At 34.0% G+C, this 20,834-nt stretch overlaps 1 protein-coding gene across 1 annotated transcript; it reads right to left on the bottom strand.

Annotated features, from left to right (window-relative positions):
* Positions 1–10,822: 10,822 nt before the first annotated feature.
* LOC104893468 (uncharacterized) lies at positions 10,823–13,882 on the bottom strand. Its single transcript, XM_010679570.3, has 2 exons — positions 12,451–13,882; positions 10,823–11,466 (listed from the first exon to the last, which is right to left on the bottom strand). Exons 1-2 carry the CDS (start codon positions 13,880–13,882, stop codon positions 10,823–10,825), a joined length of 2,076 nt encoding a protein of 691 aa, XP_010677872.2.
* Positions 13,883–20,834: the final 6,952 nt, after the last annotated feature.

Genomic DNA, 20,834 nt, shown 5'->3' with positions numbered 1-20,834 from the left:
ATTTGTCTACTCTGCTTTGAGTCTAGTCTGCTTATTGTAAGTGCAAAGTCTAGTACTCAGCAAAGTACAATTATTCAGTCGGCTTGCTAGTCCAGTCAATCTCGCAAACCCATGCCACGGTATAGTCCTGAGGGTCCTTTAAAAAATTCCTAATTTTATATTGAAGTTACTAACCATTTATTTCATGATGTAGATCTTCAATATAAAATTGTTCTACTGTATATTCTAATCCTTTCTTATTTATTGATTTATTTTCATACATTATTATATGCTTGCCTGATTGTTCTATACGTATTGTATGATTGTTATATGCATGACTTTTATGACTCATATGTTATTTTTATTAATCAAAGATCTAAAGAACTGTTATAATATTAATCAAATTAATTTGGACAACCCGGTAGGTTCCTATAAATTGATTGGATAATGACATGCACTAGTGAAAAAAACCTTATATTTCACCTAGTAACATATTCGATTTTTGTAAAACCGCATCCGAAAATCAACATTAAAAATGAGTGGTGAAGTTGGGAGGACAATCTCGCATCAAATTTCTGCCTTAAAACGGCCCAAAAGAAACGACCCAACCTCTCTCACTTAGAACAACCCAACCTCTCTCACATAGAACAACCAAAAAAAACAGCCAAGCCTCTCTTCTCCCACTTCACTTACCAGGCCCCTCTCCTCTCACTCTCTCTCCTCAACATAACCCTAAACTAATCTAAATGTGAAGAGGAAAGGAGAGAAGATTGATATTTACTCAGATAAGCGTGATGATGGTGACCAGCATCAAAATCATCATCATCACAAGCAAACAACTCTCTTATCTCGTCACTCACTCCTCTGCAACCGGACATTCTCCGAAGGTGTCTCGCACTCTTCGTCCCTGATGAACATGTGAATTTGTCGTGGTTTCGGCGAAGCTCACCCTCCTCGATTTTGAATGTTTCTTCTCTAAAGCAATCATTTCTTCTCCTGTTTTGGTGTTACTGCACTTCTCCTCCAGCTCTTTTGACGCCATCGTTGGCAATCCTTGCGTTATCCAACTACTTCAGAGCATCCAAAAAGTATGACATGTTAGGGTTTGAGAGAATGGGATTGGTGAATTTATGGGTTTAGTTTATGATTCATTTATATCAATTGCATTGGGTATTGACTCGGCTTCTTTTCTCCATTACTTTTTCTGGTACATTTTCGCTTACCACGAATAGCAACGAACTGTCACTCTTTCACTGTCGTCGTCCTCTGGTCGAAGTCAATTCGAGTATGCTCCATTTCTTTGTCTTTTTAATTCAAATTATTCATTTTAGGGTTAGTGAATTCTTATTTTTCATTAATTGGAGTTGGAAAACAGCCTAATTCTTCGTTTTCGTCTGTTTTTCGCTATCCCTATAATTAAATTTACTATTTATTGTACGTCTAAGATTTGTATTCGCAATTTTTTCAAGTAAAATTAACGCTTTAATTTTATTTTTGTCAGCACATTGTACTTACGTTGGAATAAGAGAAGACATGGCAGTACATGGTGATTCTGGGTTATTGGACTCGATCGATACTTAAGGGGATTTCGATGATGCAGTAGTCATCAATGCCGAAAATATGACAAATAACACCAAATTCATATATTACAAGTATAATTTTTATATAAGTTGGCATGTTTTGTTTTAGTTGCAACCTCTGGAGAAGTTTACTTTTTCACTGGTATTACATTGATAAAAGAGGAAGTTTACTCTGTTTTAATAAGTGTTACATTTACTCGTGCGCGTAAATAAGGAATTAGAAAGAGATTTGGAAAGTTATTGTTTAGGAAGTAAAATTCATTAAACATAAGGATATTAGCAACTTTTGACACTAGTTTACATTGATTATGTGAGGCTTATGTAAGATGCCTGAAATGATAAGTCTTCTTAAATATTGTGGCACTTGTTTAGTAATGAAGGGGTGAACTTTCGAAAATTAGATGTTGTTGTGATTAAATTCATAGTGCCTCTTGCGTATTGTTGATTGAAGATGGGGATAAGAAGAATATTAGTAGCTTTGTGCAGTTCATGTTGGGCTTTGAAGCAACAGGTACTTTGTATCTACTTTTGGCAAAGTATCGTATGGACTAGAAGGAATTTTATTGTGTGATTTGTTGCTTTTTGAGGAATTAAAATCATAAGAACTAGGTATACTGGATAGTCTCTGACCATGTGCTTGCCAGACCTAAGAAGTTTAATTTTAAGGTGCTAGCATTTGCTGGCTGCTATTTGATTTGTTTTGATTTAAGGGATCTCTCCAAACCTGTTGGCGATGGAATATTGTTGGTCCGAATCCGTTATCTGGAATATTTTACTTTTCATTTGTATTTTCATTTACATCAGGGACAAATGGTCACTTTATATATGCTAGAGGCCAAGTTAGGAAGTTCTTGTAAGCCAAATATGGTAGAGCGTGATGGTTGGTAATCTGTTATTAATGGTTATATTCGTGGCTGATCCCAGTATCTCCTAATTTTCAACAAAGATGATGAACTTTTTTTCCTCATATTGATTTTGTCTTCTACCAAATACCTAAGCATAATAATTTCCCATTATCACTTGAATGTGCAAGAAGTTTATGTTACATGATCTAGTCGTTTCTCCGAGTATTCTTTATTCTTTGAATTAGTTTCATATATACTCCTTAATAAGACTATGTTTCCTTCACTATATTACATATTTTATTACATATTCTTGTTGAAATGAGACTATAAAAGACCAAATCATCAAAATCCAGACCACAAATATTCAGACATGATAGCTAATCTCCATTAATATCTTTATTATGTATACAAAATTATGAAAAGTTGATATTTTGGAAACACATCTAGTTAAACAAGATCCCAGATCTTACTTCTCTTATATGTTCACGTACAAAAGAGGTCCAATTTTAGTCCAGCTTCTCGATTTCATTTCTTTTGGAAGGCAAGGATTCCAGTAGAGTGTTTAAAAGCTCAATGGGGGATGTTATAAGCATAAAAGTTGCTTCTATGGCAAGTGATGTTTTTTCTGCGTTTGGACTTTCAGGAGCTATTTGTTTCCTGTTGTCAATTATTTGAATGTGTTTATCTGTCTATTAAGAATTACTTTTATCTATTTATGGTGATTGATTGTGCTCCCAATAATACTTTCATGTTTTTATGGAGTTGTATCTGCGCTCTGATGTCATGTTGAATGATGTGACATAAAGATTTCTCTTTAGTCAACTTATGTCTGTTTGTTCTTCCATTTATTTTATACTTCAGGTTCCCCAATTTGTTTTAGATTACATGTGGAGTAGCGGTAAGGCCAGCCAAAATAATTTGTACACAACCACGACGTATTTCAGCTATGTCAAGTCCGATTTCCTTTTTCCAGTTTTTGGTTCATTGCCAGTCCCTTTTTGTTTATTTGTATAACAAACACCTTTCTTCTTTTCCTGCATATTTTATGGTCTAGTTGCTGAAAGAATTTCTCATGAAAGAGGAGAAGAAATTGGAGAAACTGTTGGATACAAGGTAAAGCCATAAAATCATGCTCTCTTGCATATGTATATGACTTACTTTTTGCCATATAATTACTTCAAGTAATAACATTAAATAATAAAAGGGTTATGCTATATGCAGCCCTAAGGGCTGTATATAAGACATAAATACATTGTTTAAAATGGAAATTAGTTGTTAATTTATGACAAAAGTTTGCATTAATCTATGTAATAAATGATCAGTTAATGCTTGTTTTTTCCATTTTTAGCTTTTTATATGCAGCCCTTAGGGCTGCATTTAGCTTTTCCCATAATAAAATAGTTCCTTTTGCAACAGTGTTGGTTTATTAAAGGAGACTGTGCAACTTTGATTTGAAAAGGTTTATTTTTGTTGATATCTTGATACTTACACACACATTACACTCCTATGCTGAAAACCAATATAACTATGTGATCAGCTCTAGTCGAAAGACCTTCCTTGACAAGACTTAGTTTTATTTATGAGCCTATTCTTTCCATATAATAACTTGAAATGAAAAAAGAGCTGCTGGTTGCAACATAGTTGGAATGAGAAAGGGTTACTTTTGGTTGTGAGCATCATTATCACCACGAATGCCAATTCTATGGGAAGATGCCCTTATTCACCTAAGTTTTTTACTCACTGAGGGACCTGAAAAATCCATTCCCGCCTCAATCTGTAATTTTTACCACCCACGGTGATTAGACCAAATCAAAGCCAGAAATATCCAACCCTGACCTAATTAGACCAAACCAAACCAAACCTTAGTAAATCCAATCTTGATCACCTTATTTTAGGTTAAGAGAACATGGCAATATTCTGAAAGATATAAGTTGCTATGCACAGGGTAGACTTAAAGGGAGTAACACATATGTCGTGTTCTCATTGTTGAGGGTTTGGCGTGTATCATTTTGGTGATGTGAGAAGGGGTTACTTAGGAATAACTATTAGTGTGAGGGACACGTATTCTGAATTTCTAAAGTGTTCCCGTCCCATCATTGATTAGCTGAAGTAGTGTATCTATACATGCTTGTAATATGAGCAGATGTGCACTTCCTGAAAAAGTACATTCTTGTTAAATGGATACGTTTTTATCCATGTCATAAGTAATTATGCATAGTGATACAATTATTCCGGGGAAGAGGGAATATTTACCAATATCTAGAAACTATTGTGGAAATTTGCTTTTGTGCTTAATATACCGTCGACGATGGCACTAAAGCCTCGCAAGTAAGATAAAATTATTTCTAGCATAAGTATGCGGGAGCAGACATCAATTTCTTCCACAGTTGTTTCCTACAATGAAGAGAAGCTAGTATGTATATGTTAGAACCTGTTCAATTCTTTATTTTACATTAAATGTGGTATATGTTAACTCTACCCTGTTTTCAGGATTACAAATTTTGTGTTTCAACTTGAGATTGATATTTGTTAACAGCACATTATTTGCTAGGCTGCAGAGCACATTATTCATTATGAGTGATGGGGAACTCAAAAGCCAACTTCAAGAATTCCAAAGGGATCTTGAGATATCAAGTTAGTTGCTTTTTGTGAATTGCATAACTTATGAATCTTGTTGTATCTTAAATATGTAAGATGAATCATGATTCAATCAATTTTTAAATTTCTTTAAACAAATCACGTGGAGCTCCACGAGATCTTTGGAGTTGGGAATGGCTATTTCATGTTGCAATTGTGAATGCCTCACTTCCTAATAGGAGAAAGCTAGTTTTTTTTTTTTCTTCTATAAGAAATATTAATCTTCATACAATGTCAATAAGATAAATATCGGGGCTATAAAAGAAAGGAATGGCAGGGCAGTGTATGCTACCCATGAACAATAATATAGATACAGAATTGTGCATGCCACATGTAAGAAAGATGGATTGAGCCCTCCGGAATTTGTGGAGGTCCAAAGGTATGAAGTATTGAAATTTAGTGTTGAAATGGAATTCTTACTTCACTACATTTAGATTGAGCGTTATAAAGCGGAGACTCAAGCTTGAGGAGGACGTTTGGTTCATTGGTTGAGCTACATTGATGCACATTGTAAGCGATTGTTTATTAGGATGCTAAGTTGAGCTACATTGATAGACATTGTAAGGGATTCTTGTCCTTCAATTGAGCATAATATGCTTAATAAACCGCATCAATTAATCATTTACCGATGCGGTTTTGGGTCAAAATCGCTGCAGTTAATAGATTAACTGATGTAGTTTTCCTTCCGAACCGCATTAGTAAATCATTTACTAATCCGGTTTTGGACCGGATCAGTAAAAAAACGGGATTTGTTGCAAGCCCACCCGATGCGGACCTAAACCGCATCAATAAGCCTGGTTTTGACTGCATCAAATGGGCTTTTTTCCACTAGTGATATCACTAAAAGATCGTCTTTTATGTGTTTTGTGAACCAAATTAGACTAATTATCTTTAGGATGCTTATTAAAACATTATGTGGTTATATTTCTACATAAACATTGACATGAATCGTATTAAGCAGATGCCATCAACAAGCGAAATGGTTCCTAACCGTGTTCATACCCTAACCCCCTAACTCAATCTTTGGTTAATTTTGACCATCTATGGAGTCTAGCATAACAAGAATTCGCTTTTTTAGCGTCTCAATTTAGCGTCCGACAGTATAAGTGGACGGTAAATTCTGAAATTAACATCTGATATATAACAGACGCAGATTGGCGTCTGCTTTCTTATTTTTTAGCGTCCATTCTTGTAAACAGACGCTAATTAGCGTCCGTTTACAAAAAACAGACACTAATTAGCGTCTGTTAAGTAAATTAGCGTCCGTTTGGCAGACGCTAATTTATTGGTCTTACCAAAATCAATCGACCAAATCGTCCAATTGTCCTAAATAAGAAATAAAATCCTTTCTCACTGCTCTCTCTCACTCAATTCTCTCTCACCTCAATTATTTCCTCTGTCTAACTCTTCATCTCCCTCAAATTATTCATTTTCCTCACATCTGGTATTTCGTTATTTCTCTCGTTTAGATGTGGTATTTTTGTTCAGTTGGTTGTGGTTAGGGTTTTGTTCAGTTGGTTGCATCATCGCCGCTTTTGTCTCTGAGCATCATCGCCGTCTTCAAGCATCACCGCCGCTTCTTTATCAGGTATATTTTATTTTATTTTAATTGTCGTTTGAATTTTCATTTTTGGATTTTCAGTTTTTGGATTTTCATTTTTCAATTTTCGTTTATGAATTTTCGTTTTTGGATTTTCGTTTTTCAATTTTCAATTTTTTAATTTTCGCCTTTTAAATTTTCAGTTTCTTGATTTTCGTTTTTTGAATTTGCATTTTTGGTTTTAAATTTTCAGTTTTTGAATTATTGCTTTTTAAATTTTTAGTTTTTGAATTTTTGTTTTCCGTTTTCGTTTTTGGATCTTCGTTTTCGCTGTTGTTTTGCTTTGGATTTTTGGATCTGTTATTTAGGTTTGGGTGGGTCTGTTCGTGGGATTGTTCCGGGAGGGTGGTGCTTTTCGGCTTGTGTGGGGGTTCGGGTGGGTGGGGCTTTGGGTTCGTGGGTGGTTTGGGTATTTGGGGTTAGGGTTTCGCAGCACTGGGGTGATCACTGGTGGCATTGTCGGTGCGGGTTTCCTCGGCAACCTCCACTTTGTGAATTTTAGTCATTCGATCTCTTTGTTGCTATCATAGACCTAAATTTCTGATTGAAAATTATTCTTCCTCTTGATTTTGATCTGACTCTTTAGAAAGTAAAGGTCATATTGATATTGCTAGAATGCTTGAATCAAAATGGTTTGAGGATGAGATTTGGATTGGTAGCTCGGTTGATTATATCATGGTGTCGTGAAATTTGTTATTGAAGTTTTGCAATTTGATGGGTGTTGCTTAATTCATGACATCATGGTTGCATTCATTGTTGAGCAAGTTAAATCTAGTAAATACTAAAAATTGGTGTCGAGTTCTGATCCTTGTGTATGTAGTATGTAGTTTTGCAAAGTTAATGATAGCCTTTTGGATTATGTGACAGTTTGAGTGACGAGAGCACGGGTTTGAGATGGAACTCGTTAGTCAACATGCTTATACAGAAGTGAAAATATTGATGGATGCATAATACTATATATCTTCAATAATTTCATCCACTATGATCCAGGCATTTGCTTGGTTTAACTGATTTGCTTTTCAACATTTGTTCAGATTTAAAACAATAACCAAGGAAAAGTGGTTACTGACAAGTTTGAACATTGCACCATACAAATACAAGCCTGGAACATTACATTTGGAAAAAAAAAAGAGAATTACCGTCTGAAATTTCAAAGTTAGCATCCGACTTTAAAGTCGGGCGCTAATTAGTAACCGACTTTAGAGATGGACGCTAATTAGCATCTGACTTTAGAGACGGATGCTAATAGCTTTCGACTTTAGGGTCGGATGCTAAATTTGAAATTTCATACGGTAATTCTCTTTTGTATGGTGCTAAATTTGAAATTTCAAATGCTAAATTTTTAGCGTTCGCTTAGCGGACGCTAATCAAAGAATTAGCGATTAGGGGTTTTGCATCAGCCTTTTAGTGTCCGTTGATCAGAACCCAACACAATAACCAAGGAAAAGTGGTTACTGACAAGTTTGAACATTGCACCATACAAATACAAGCCTGGAACATTACATTTGGAAAAAAAAAAAAAAGAGAATTACCGTCTGAAATTTCAAAGTTAGCATCCGACTTTAAAGTCGGACGCTAATTAGTAACCGACTTTGGAGATGGACGCTAATTAGCATCCGACTTTAGAGACGGACGCTAATTAGCATCCGACTCTAGAGTCCGATGCTAATTAGCGTCGGACGCTAATAACTTTCGACTTTAGGGTCGGATGCTAAATTTGAAATTTCAGACGGTAATTCTCTTTTTTTTTTTTCCAAATGTAATGTTCCAGGTTTGTATTTGTATGGTGCTAAATTTGAAATTTCAGACGCTAAATTTTTAGCGTTCGCTTAGCGGACGCTAATCAAAGAATTAGCGATTAGGGGTTTTGCATCAGCCTTTTAGTGTCCGTTGATGGACGCTAATAGCTTTAGCGTCAGATCCCGCGTTTTTAGCGTTCATTTTGGCGGACGGAAAAGGGTGACATTCTTGTTGTGTAGACGGGAAAATCTACATTGGATAAGTGCATAATTTCTCACTACGATTTCCCATATTCAATTAGGTTTATGAATCTTCCTTTAAAGAATTGTTGGCGACTTCAAAACGTTTCCAATACAAAAACCTTTACAATGGGGTATTCAAATCTAATACGCGCTCAGCCCGCGTATGCAAAATACAAACACGCCTACAATAGTTGAGAATATGACAACAAGAGTTAGAATTGGGAGCTCTAGAAATCTTTCATATTGAGCTAGATTACAACTAGTAAACCTAGTACTAATGAGATTACATAGATGTTGGGTAAAATTCTTCATCATACCTAGAGGTGTATTAGATGAGGTGGTGAAAACATGGAGGGCTTTTTGTTATAGTGGTCAGTCCGTCCCATACAAGCCTAGGGTAATTGCATGGGATTTGTTTTGCTAGAGTAAAGCTTGAGGAGGTTTGGGATTTAGAGATGTGAGAGTGTGGAATACAACTTGTTTAGGTAAGTATGTATGGGTGATGTATGAGATGATGGGGATACTTGTTCTTGGATACTCTTGAGGCATGATGTCAAATAGAAGTGTGTAGAGTTCTAGTTATGTTAGAACTCATATCTTTATTGCTTTCCTAGTTAGAGTTGAATTAGGAATCATGGTTTTGCCTACGTTCTTAAAATGATGGATTTTACATGATTCAAAGAGTCTAGAGAGTCTAGGACTTAGGGACTTGTCCTAAGCCTATTAGGGTTATAGTTTATTATGTTTTCCTAGTAGCATTAGGTTATTTCTTTCCTACTAGGATTAGCATAATTAAACTAGTATAAATAGAGTCTATGTAGTTCGAATTTAGATGGTGAATAATAATTTTGTGAGTTTGAGTGTTTACCCAAATCCTCTTGAGTGCTGGTGGCTTAGCCTTTACGCATTCAAAACCCTTAGATTTATTCCTTGTGGTGGCTTAGCCTTTATCATTGAATAAACTAAGTACTATCCAGTTTTGTTTTGTTTAGTTGGTGGCTTAGCCTTTATGCTAATCAAACAATTCGAACCTTTTATGTTATTCTTGGTGATTAAATTCTTTATGGAATTGACATAAAAGCCTATCCAACCCTTAGTTTGATATTCGTGGTGATTAAATTCTTTATCGAAAATCAACTAAGTACTATCCTTTTAATTTCTGTTAGCTTTCGCACTTTGTTATTTAGTCTTTTAGAAGATTAAATACATCAATGGGCTACTGCATCTAAACAAGAAAATGTATTGATTAAATGGGTACATTGAATTTACGTCAAGAGTGCAAGATGGTGGGATTACACTCCAAAATTTGGAGTAAGCTGGTATGGGAAGAAAATTAATCATATGAGGGAGCAAACGAATGCATATTTTACGAAAACTAAATTTAGTTTAATCATTACATATTCTATTTAGCAACTGTATGATAAAATTACAGGTGAAAAGGAACATATCTCATGGGATAAAGGCATCTGGAATAGGTTGAGTTTGCCTAAGCAAAAATTTATCATGTGGTTTGTGGTGAAATGGAAGGTACACACAACAAAAAGATTGATCAGGAAAGGAGTGAGCATCTCAGATTAATGTTTGATTTGTGATAGTGGAGTTGAATTACATGCACAGTTGTTTCACTGTAAGTATAGTTTGGAATGCCTCAATGATCTTAAAAGATGGCTCAGTATGCAAATAGGTTCTGTATCTTTACATGAACTTATCAGATGGACCAGAAATAGTAGAAATTCAAAATTTAAGAAACAAGAGATTTATGCAGGCATAACTGCATTTGTTTATAGTATTTGGCAAAGTCGAAACAAATGTTATTGGATGTAATGTATGCCTAGTATTGCTGATACTGTTAAGCATGCTAGGGAATTAGTGAGAGTAAGAATTAGTGCTATCTCACCAAAAAAGATTAGTAGGAAGGATTATAGTTGGTTCTTAAATCTTTAAATTGATGTTAAGCCATTTTTTTTATTACCTCCTTCGATTGCTATGGCCCAACCTAGTTGGTTTGTAGTAATTGTTGGTTGGTTTAGGATGTAACTTGTTTCATGCAATCAAAATCTTATTACTTATCAAAAAAAAAACTTTATTTGCTAAAAAGAGTGTCATAATTGGCTTAATATGATAAAACACTTATTGATCATTAATAAATTTTCCACGGATAAACTCGTTTGGAACTAATTTCAAATGAAACTTATCAGGTTAATTAATGAGTTCATTCAAAAGATCTTCAAAGAGTAAATCTTCTACCTCTAGTCCAACGCATTCAGCATCAAACTGAACATTCATCCATCCATCGTACTTGGCAAGATCTCGTGCAGTAATGTAATCTAAAGAAGTGTCAAGCTCACGTCTCGAACAACAAATATGCCATTGTATACATTTCCATACCTCCTCAAGAACATGGTGTCCCTTAGGCATAGGATGAGTTTTAGAGCATGAGGACAAAGGCGCACTCCAATAGGATACTGACCTCTCATAAATAGCTAATAATGTTTCATTTATCATATCAAATAATAGCAAGTGATTACTATGGTTGTCTTCAATCGAAGATGTCATCTCCGGCTCCAGAAGCGAGCAAGTTTCGAGTTCGACAAACACAGATGGATTTACCGGTTGATCAGATGAGTACCAAGTCCCGAGAACTTTGGTCCCCGAATATTCAGAGAGTTGTAAGATGTCTCTAACATAGTTAAATTCACCTTTCTCATAACTAGCTACTCGTAGAAGGCGGTGATTTGGAGATAGATAATGAATGGGGCTGCTTACTTCATTTTCAACAACCTTTACGCAAGAAAAGGTTGGGGCCTCATTGGAGAACTCTTGTGATTGTAGTGGGTCATAATCTGTTTTTAAGTAAATCATGTAAAGAAATGTTAGATTGTAAAAAGTCATAATAATATAGCATTAAGCCCTTAAAATATGGTGGCTAAATTGGAAAAATATATTTCACCCTCTCTTCCAAAATATATGCAGCAATTTGACTTTTGCACAATTAATAAAACCTCACTTTGACCTAATTTTATTTTTAATAGTATATTATAAAATCACATGTTAATGTTTATCATGATTTTTATATTTTATTTCAATAGATGTGTCGCATATATCAATGCTTCATAATTAATACGAATAGATGATAAAAAAATTAATAACCAAAGTTGTAAATTACCAAGTTCATCAATTAAACTGTTGGATTTATTATGTTATAGAAAATGTATAAGTAAACAATTTCCAAGGCTACTTATGATGCCATAATAATTATTGCTTGTGGTTTCTAACACTTTCAATGTTTTCTATTTTAGCTCGTTCTATTTATTCGAACAATGGCATTTTTAATAATATGGTCTCTGTTATTTTTATCTATCCTAACACATAAAGGTTTTTTTATAGTGCGTCTTGAGTGTAATATGCTACATCATAACTTATTGTATAACTAAATCTCACACGTACATAATTACATAGACTCAAACAAAAGTGACATATTCTACACAAATAATGACACGAAACTAATGTCATTTTGTGATTCATTTCATGTCATATCCTGACATTTGAGTATTTTTTTTTATCTTTCTATCTCTTTCGTTTCCTTTGTCCTTCAGCACATTTCATCATTGCGAGCATAAAAAACGGATGAAGTATTTTTGTTAGTCCATTAAAACATGTAAATCAATTATGAGCAAGTAATTCAGATAATTTTTACACGATACAACTTAATTATTAATGACATCAAACTTTTATTATGTTTAATACTTAGAGCTAGACAGTCAAAATGGAACAATAAAAGCCCAGCTACAAGCAATGAAAACTTATAAAACTGAAGTATTAGGTACCTTCAAATAAAGTTCCTTTAAGTTCAAACGAATCCATCTCCGATCGGGATCCATGAATTACAACCATAGGTTGTGTAGAGATTGTGTCACCATTAATGTCACATGTATCCACTTTTAAAGATTGTGTTAGTTCAGTGCTTGGGTCACCATTGTCTATTGCAACATTTTCTTCATCATCGTTGATCAATGATAATGCTTCTGTATCGCTGACATCCCGATATTCTTCCGAAGCTTTACAAGTAGCTTCTTTGGTTGTGTTAGTAAACCATTTATCTTCTCCTTCAATGTTTAAGACGTTTTCGACTTTCCTTTCGCTAAAACTGATCTTCCTATTTGGTGTTCTAGAAGAAATATGTCCATCATAATCTTCAAACCGATTGCTCAAAAACACTTGAAGATCTGGAGACGACAATATCCTTACAAGGCCCTTTTGGTTACTCCTATATGAATTCTCATCCATGACTCTCAATTTCGATCTTTCATGAATATTCATTCTAGGTTCTTTACTAGAAGTTGTTGTCTCAAACAATTGACAATACTTGTCCAAAGAATCATCAAAAGATGATCTTCTTTTATGAGATTTTCTATCCTTATTTTCATTTGGAGAAACAGATGAATCAAGATTACATATTACATTAACACAAGGAATTTCCTTTGCCCTTTCTTCAGATACTCTTTGGCCATAAGGAACTTTGTGAAGGAGGGCATCCATAGCAATTCTTCGTCTCTCCTTTCTGTTCTCCTTAATCAAATGTCTTATTTTTTGTCTAAGATCCTTAAATCTTCTTCCTACAATTGGACCACTATGCATATTACTTAGATTTTCATACATAAATTGTTGTGAATTATCTTCTCTAGTATATAACTTACTCTTTGTCCTAAATAAACCAGAGAAAGAGGATTCCTTTTTATTTAAGGAATCAATTTTAGGAAATGTCCTTGATTTTGTTAAGAATTTTGTTTTACTCGATCCCGTCGTTACTCTCTTAGCCAAATATTTTTCTTTTACAGAAGATCCAGGATCCTCTAATACTCTTAAGAAAAACTCCTTATTTACGCTTAGTACATCCAGTACATCGAGAAATTCCTTTGTATGATTAAATGATACGCTTCGATTTGTCTTTCTCATTAATGATAATTGATGCATATCTTCTTCTGGAATATCTTGAAGTAGAAAATTGAATTGATCTATTTGTCCTTCTCCTTGCTTCCCCACAAGCTTCCTATCTCCTAATAGACACTCGATTTTCATGGTGTTACAAAGACCACAAGTTTTATCACTTTGAGCTTGTATGCTTTCAATATGAAGCCCTTCATTAGTGTTTTCTAAGTGTTGGTCACCAAGGTCAGTTTGCCCTAACTCCGACCCAGTTGGGCAGGTTGAACTTCTTCTATGTCGACCCCTCCTTTTCGTGACTTCTTTGGCAATCATTTTCCTTATTTTTGCTGCTCTAGAGCTTTTAGTTGGGCTTAAGGGAACTGAATGGGAGCTTTTACATCTTGGACTTGAAGGTAAAGATAAGGTTTTACTTGATAAACTTGGATCTGTCTTTTCAGCTTCAAACTTGAAAAAAAGCCAAAAGCTTATATAAGAGTATCTTAGAATAATTAATTGTAAGACAAAGATAATTTTTTGCCTAAGAGGATAGTACAAGTACAACACAACATTTAAGTTAAAATGTGAACTCATATTTAAAAGTGATTCTAACTTATTGCTCAAATGTCAACTAATATTTAAAAGTGATTCTAACCTATTGTTTAACATAAAATGTGATCCTTATAGAGCAGAACGTGAGGTGGTCTTAGAATAGCTATATTGGTTTTCACATATCCTACAAAAATAATAATTTTGATTACTATAATTAGTCCTTTTTAGTATTTTTGTTGCAGTACATAAAATATTTCCAGTGGCGGAAAATCTTATGTCTTACAACTAAACTTTTCTCAAAAAATCAAAATACCTTAAAAGTGTTTGTCAATAATTACTTTAAAAAACGCGTAGAAAATACTTTATAAATAGTCAAATATATTCAATTTTGTTTGAAAAATAAACGTCATGTTTGAAATTCTGGGTGGAATCATTAAATCGCTAACTGAAATTTTCATCAATGTAAGTATCATAAATATTATAAATTATCTCTTACTATATATATATATATATATATATATATATATATATATTATATAACATATATATATATATATATATATATATATATATATACACATATATATATATTATATACATTATATATATATATATACATATATATACAATATATATAATAATATATATATATATATATTTCCTATGAGAATGCATACATACATGAGAAATGAGAATGATTTTACACGCTATTACTTTAATAAACAAGTGATGTAGCTCTAACGAAAAAGTGATGTAACCCCAAAACAAATATATTAGAAAAAAAATCAAAATTTTTTTGGACGAAAACATTATGAACAAGTGTTGTAACTCTAATCCAATCGTGTAGTTGATATTCATTATCATTTCTCATGTAAGGAGCATTATATATATATATATATATATATATATATATATATATATATATATATATATATATGGGGATTGGATACAGTAAGAATGAGTTCTTATGTGAGAACATCTATCATATGTGAGAATCAAATTATGTTTAGAACATATGCAACACTTTTTAGAATAGGTGCGACACTTTTAGAACAATAACTTATAGAATATATTCTATGAGTTTGAGAACATAAACCCATCTTTTTATAATGTGAAAACCTAATCCACACATATACATATATATTGATATATATACATGTTCTAAAATTTAAAACTTACATCCTAGATTATTTCGATTATGTTCTAAAATATTTTAACTGTGTTTAAAATTATTTCAAATATGTTGAGATTTATTTTAAACATGTTCTAAATTATTTTAAGTATGTTACAAATGATTACAAGTACGTTATATATTTTAGAACATGTACACCATGTTGTAGAATAATATACACTATTTTTAAACTTTTAGAACATATGTAATAGTTCATATGCAAAATGACACTGAGAGGCAAGCTCATCTTATCTCATCTCAACAAACCTATAGCAATTTAGGTGAACAAAGAACAACCAGTCATATTACACATTGTGAGAAAGATCGAGTACTTGAACCCGTAATTATTGAAATGCAATGAGAATGAGTCCTTATATGAGAACATACATCATAAGCAAGAATAGGTATAGGTTTTTGGATGAGGCCAAATAAAACAATCCAGATTGATTGCACGTCATTAATGGCACAATTTTAAATAAATATACTTTCTTTGTAAACTAGAACATGCTCTACATTCTTTTAGAACACGTTCTGCGTTACTTTAGAACATGATGTATATAGTTTTTTTGAATCACGATGTAAATTATTTTATAACAAATTATACATTACATTTGAACGATTCCCGCAGTTGATGAGTTCTTAGTAATGATGTGATCGAATATTTGAAAATAAGCAGTGGTGGATGGCACTTAAATGAATCGAGGAATATGAATGAGGAGTCGACAAATATATTGAAAAAGGCCTTTTCTACTAGTTTCAAGGAAATCAAATTTATTGTCCATGTGATTCTTGTTATTACCATTATTTGCTTCATGAGAATGTTGTGAGAGGTCACCTAATTTGTAATGATTTTGTGCTAAGAATGGTCAAGTTATCAAACTAGGGATCAAAATTGAAAGAGAAAGAACTACTTTGGCTGATGATGAACAACCAATCCTTGAATGGTGATGTAGCAGCCTTGCTGCATAATGCACATGATCCTTTTAGAGAGGGGGTCGAATGACGAAGCAAACAAGTTTTTAAAGTTTGTTTAAGAAGGTCAAGGGGAGGTGTATCCTGGATGCAAGAAGCATGCAAAACTTTCCTTCATGATCCGAATATTTATTTTTGAAGTGTGATCACGGGATGAAAAATGTTGCATTTTCTTATATATTAGAGCTTATAACGGAGGTGTTTCCTGATGCTAAACTCCCTACATCATTTAATGATGTAAAGAGAGTTTTAAAAGTGTTAGGGTTGGATTACACTAAGATAGATGCATGCCCTAGTAATTGTATGTTGTATAGGAAAGAGAATGCAAATGCTACTAGCTGCCATGCATGTAAGACGCCAAGATGGAAGTCAAATTATACAAAGAATGACACACAACATGAAAATGGAAATATCCGTTAGGATTCCTCATAAGATCTTAGGTACTTTCCAATAAAGAAAAGGCTATATATGTGCCAAGAGACGGAAGGCATATATATGACATGGCATACTACTGGGCTTGATAAGGATATGTTTTTACAACATCCAATGGATTTTCAAGCTTGTAAGGACATTGATTCTATGTATGCAAAGTTTGTCGAGGATCTCCGTAATGTGAGATTGGGATTAGCCACAGATGGATTTAGCCCATTGAACTCAATCAGCATAGCTCATAGTACATAGTCGGCTATATTAATCAATTATAACTTACCCCCATGGATGATTATGAAACCGGAGTTTTTGATACTAGCTTTACTTATCCTCAATCCTTCTTCCCCATGTAATGATATTGACATCTATTGCAGGCTTGCAGCCCCTAATCAAGGATCTCAAGGATTTATGGGAGTTAGGTTTGGAAACTTATGATTCTTCAAGCAATCCACGGTTTGATATGCGTGTAGCTTTGATGACTAGCGTGAAAATTTTCATGCAATCAATACATTTCATCTATAAACTCACCTAGTTCAATGATGAACTAAAGCTGTTTGTAAGAAAAGAAGAGAGAGAATTTAAAAGAGGAAAAATATCATAGAGAAGAATATTATTGAATGAATTAAATTAATTGATACAAGCTAATAATCTCCTTATATATATACAGAGAGAGAAAGCAAGAAACTGAATAACATAATGTAAGAATATGTTAGAGTTTGTTATACTAATGTGTCACTAATGTTGTTGTCATTAGCTGACTATATAAGGAGTGTAGTAGGAGAATAAATAAGTTTAATATCCCCCCTCAAGCTTAACAGGGTTATAAACATGCCAAGCTTGGATAGTAATTGTTGAAACTGTGCAAAAGCTAGGACTTTAGTAAATACACCAGCTAGCTGTTGAGCAGCAAGCAAGTAGGTAAGCTCAAGTAACCCTTCCATGACTTTTTCTCTTGTAAAATGACAATCTATGTCAATATGCTTAGTTAGTTCATGGAATATTGTATTCCTTGTTATATATAGTGCTGATTGATTGTCACAATGAAGAGTGACAGGAGTGAGATCAAACACTTGCAATTCACTAAGCAATCTAATAATCCAGGTAACCTCTAGAGCAACACTGGTTACGTCTGCTTCAGAGAATGACCTGGAGATGGTAACTTATTTCTTACTCTTCCAGCTAATTACATAATCACCCAACATTAATAAGTAGCCTGATAAAGATATCCTTGAATAAGGGAAGGAAGCCCAATCAGAATCAGAAAATGCTTGAAGCTTGAGTGTAGGTGAGCCCTTTGACAAGATGCCTTGACCAAGTGTATGAGAAACATAAGAAAGAACATGATGGAGTGCATCCATGTGAGGTTGTTTAGGGCTTTTCATGAACTGACTTAACACTTGGATTGAATCAGGAAGATCAGGCCTTGTGTGAGTAAGAAAGTTTAACTTTCCAACAAGGATCCTCTATGAACTAGGATTAAATATAAGGTCTTATGTAGGTGCAGATAACTTATGATTCAAAGGGAGTGGTGTGATAAAAGGCTTGAATTTTGTAACACCATAAGATGAAAGAAGTTCCCTAGAGAATTTCTTTTGTGCCATAGTGATCCCCTCAGGAAATTAACTAATTTTCAAACCAAGAAAGAAACCGAGCTCATCAAGATATTTGATGTTATGCTGCATCAAGGTGTTGTTTGAGAGCATTAATACTGGAGAGGTCATTGCCTGCGATGATCATATCATCAACATAAGCATTAACAATGGTAATGAGAGAATGATTATGTTTGATGAAGAGGCTATAATCATTCTTGGATTGAGTAAAGCCATAAAAAAAGAGTGCTTCAACCAACTTTGCAAACCATTGTCTTGATGCTTGTTTGAGTCCATATATGGACTTTTTAAGCTTGCAAACCTGATTTCTAGGATTAGGAATGCCTTCAGGTAACTTCATGCAAACTTCTTGATGGAGATCTCCATGAAGAAAAGCATTGTTTACATCTAGTTGGAAGATTTTCCAACTTTTGTAGGTTGCCAAAGCAAGGATGCATCTAGCTATAGGCATCTTGATTACAGCTGAGAAAATTTCCATGTAATCAATGCCATACTTTTGGTTGTAGCCCTTGACTACCAACCTAGCCTTGTACCTTTCAATTTGTCCATTAGCTTTCAATGTGATCTTGAAAATCCATTTGGACCCAATAGGCTTCTTAACTTGTGGTAAATCAACAACATCACATGTATGGTTAACATCCAAAGCATTAAGCTCTTTGGTCATAGCTTCTATCTAGAGTGGATAAGAAGCTTCTTCAGCATATGTAGTAGGTTCAATAAGGTCAGAAGAGTGTGCAATAAGAGCTTGAGAAGTGTGAGTAAAAGAAGTGAAGAGAACAAGGTTGCACAAGTGAGAAATAGAGGTATTATAGACAAAATCATGCATCCAAGCAGGAGGTTTAGTATATCTAGAAGAGTTTCTTCGTCGAGGGGCAGATGTAGTAGAGGCTAATTTGGTAATTTAAAGGAGCAGGAGAAGAGTCATGAGATGTATTTAAAGAAGTAGGAGAAGGTACAGGAGATGATTGTGGTGAGAATGTATCAGGGATGGCAAAAGAAGAAGGGAAATAAATGTGTGTAGTGTTTGGAGAGGCAGATTGTGGTGAATCAGGAGAAGAAGTATTAGTTAACTCAAAAGGATCATAAAAGATATTATCACCATTGTTGGTAGGGTGAAAGAATTGAAATGTAGGTGTACAAGAAGAAGAAGTCATATAATATGGAAGTTGTTCATCGAAAACAACATGCCTAAAAACATATATTTTATGAGTGGAAGGATTGTATACTTTTTAGGCTTTTTGGTTGGATGGATAACCTATAAACACACATGCTTCTTCCCTTGTATCCAGCTTTGTTATCACAGCTTTATAGGTAGAAACATAATATAAACTACCAAATACTCTAAAATGGGAAACAGTAGGAGCAACATTGCATAGTTCTAATAAGGCGAGACATGGTTGAGCACATATAATGACATTCTGTTGATAATATGTGTGGTTGTAAGCACACATTCACCCCAAAATGAGAATAATAGTTGAGATTGAAAATAGAGAGCTCTAGCACATTCCAAGATATACATATGTTTTCTTTCAACTAGGCTATTCTGTTTAGGTGTGTGTAGGCAACTTTTCTTATGTAATATGCCTTTAGAATGATAAAACTTCAATACATCACCTTCACATAATTCCTTAGCATTGTCACTTCTAATAGTGTTAACAATGCAAGAGAATTGATTTTCTACATAAACCACAAAATGAATCAGAATAGGAATAGCATCAGACTTCATTAAATGATCCACAATAGTGAGGAAAAATTTACACCCACTGATAATAGCATGTTTATATGCTCCCCAAATATCAATATGTACCAACTGAAATGGTATATCACTTTTAGAAATACTAAGAGGGAAACTAAGTCTACATTGTTTAACTTTAGGACATGTCTGGCATAAAATCCATGTCATGCTTAACATTCATATTAGGAAAACATGTTTAAGCTGACTAAAAGAAAGATGACCCATTCTCAAGTGCCATATTTGGCATTATTATCCGCAACAACACAACTAGAAGCATTATTTATATACATATAATCAGTTTCAGCAGAGATAGAAGATTGAGAACCAGGTGATTAAATGTCAGCATAGTACAGTCCATTGTGAAGTTTACTAAGAAGAATTGGTGCTGTCATGGAAGGGCCCTGTAGGAGACAAGAGTCAGATGTAAAATTCATAGTACAAGACATATCATCACAAATCTTGGGCACCGAGATCAAATTAAACTGAAATCCGGGAACATAGAGAACATTTTCCAGAGTGATATGATCATTCAGCTTCACTGTCCCAATGTGAGTGATAAGAGCATTGCTACCATCAGGGATGGTAATATGTGTGTTGTTAGATTTAGCCAACACCTTGTACTCAGAAAATAATGAAAGAACATAACATATATGATTTGAGGCTCCACTATCCGCAATCCATCCAGAATCAAAGAAGAAAACAAGCAAAGCTTACCAGCAAATAAGGCTGTAGATGTAGGTGTTTCAGTGGTCTTATGATCACCAAGTAGAGCCAACAAGAGTTGATATTGTTCCACTGAAATAGAAGAAGAAAATTATG

Source organism: Beta vulgaris, chromosome 5 (genome assembly GCF_026745355.1).
Source record: "Beta vulgaris subsp. vulgaris cultivar EL10 chromosome 5, EL10.2, whole genome shotgun sequence".
Taxonomy (NCBI): domain Eukaryota; kingdom Viridiplantae; phylum Streptophyta; class Magnoliopsida; order Caryophyllales; family Amaranthaceae; genus Beta; species Beta vulgaris.
This window is presented reverse-complemented; position numbering and strand designations above follow the sequence as displayed.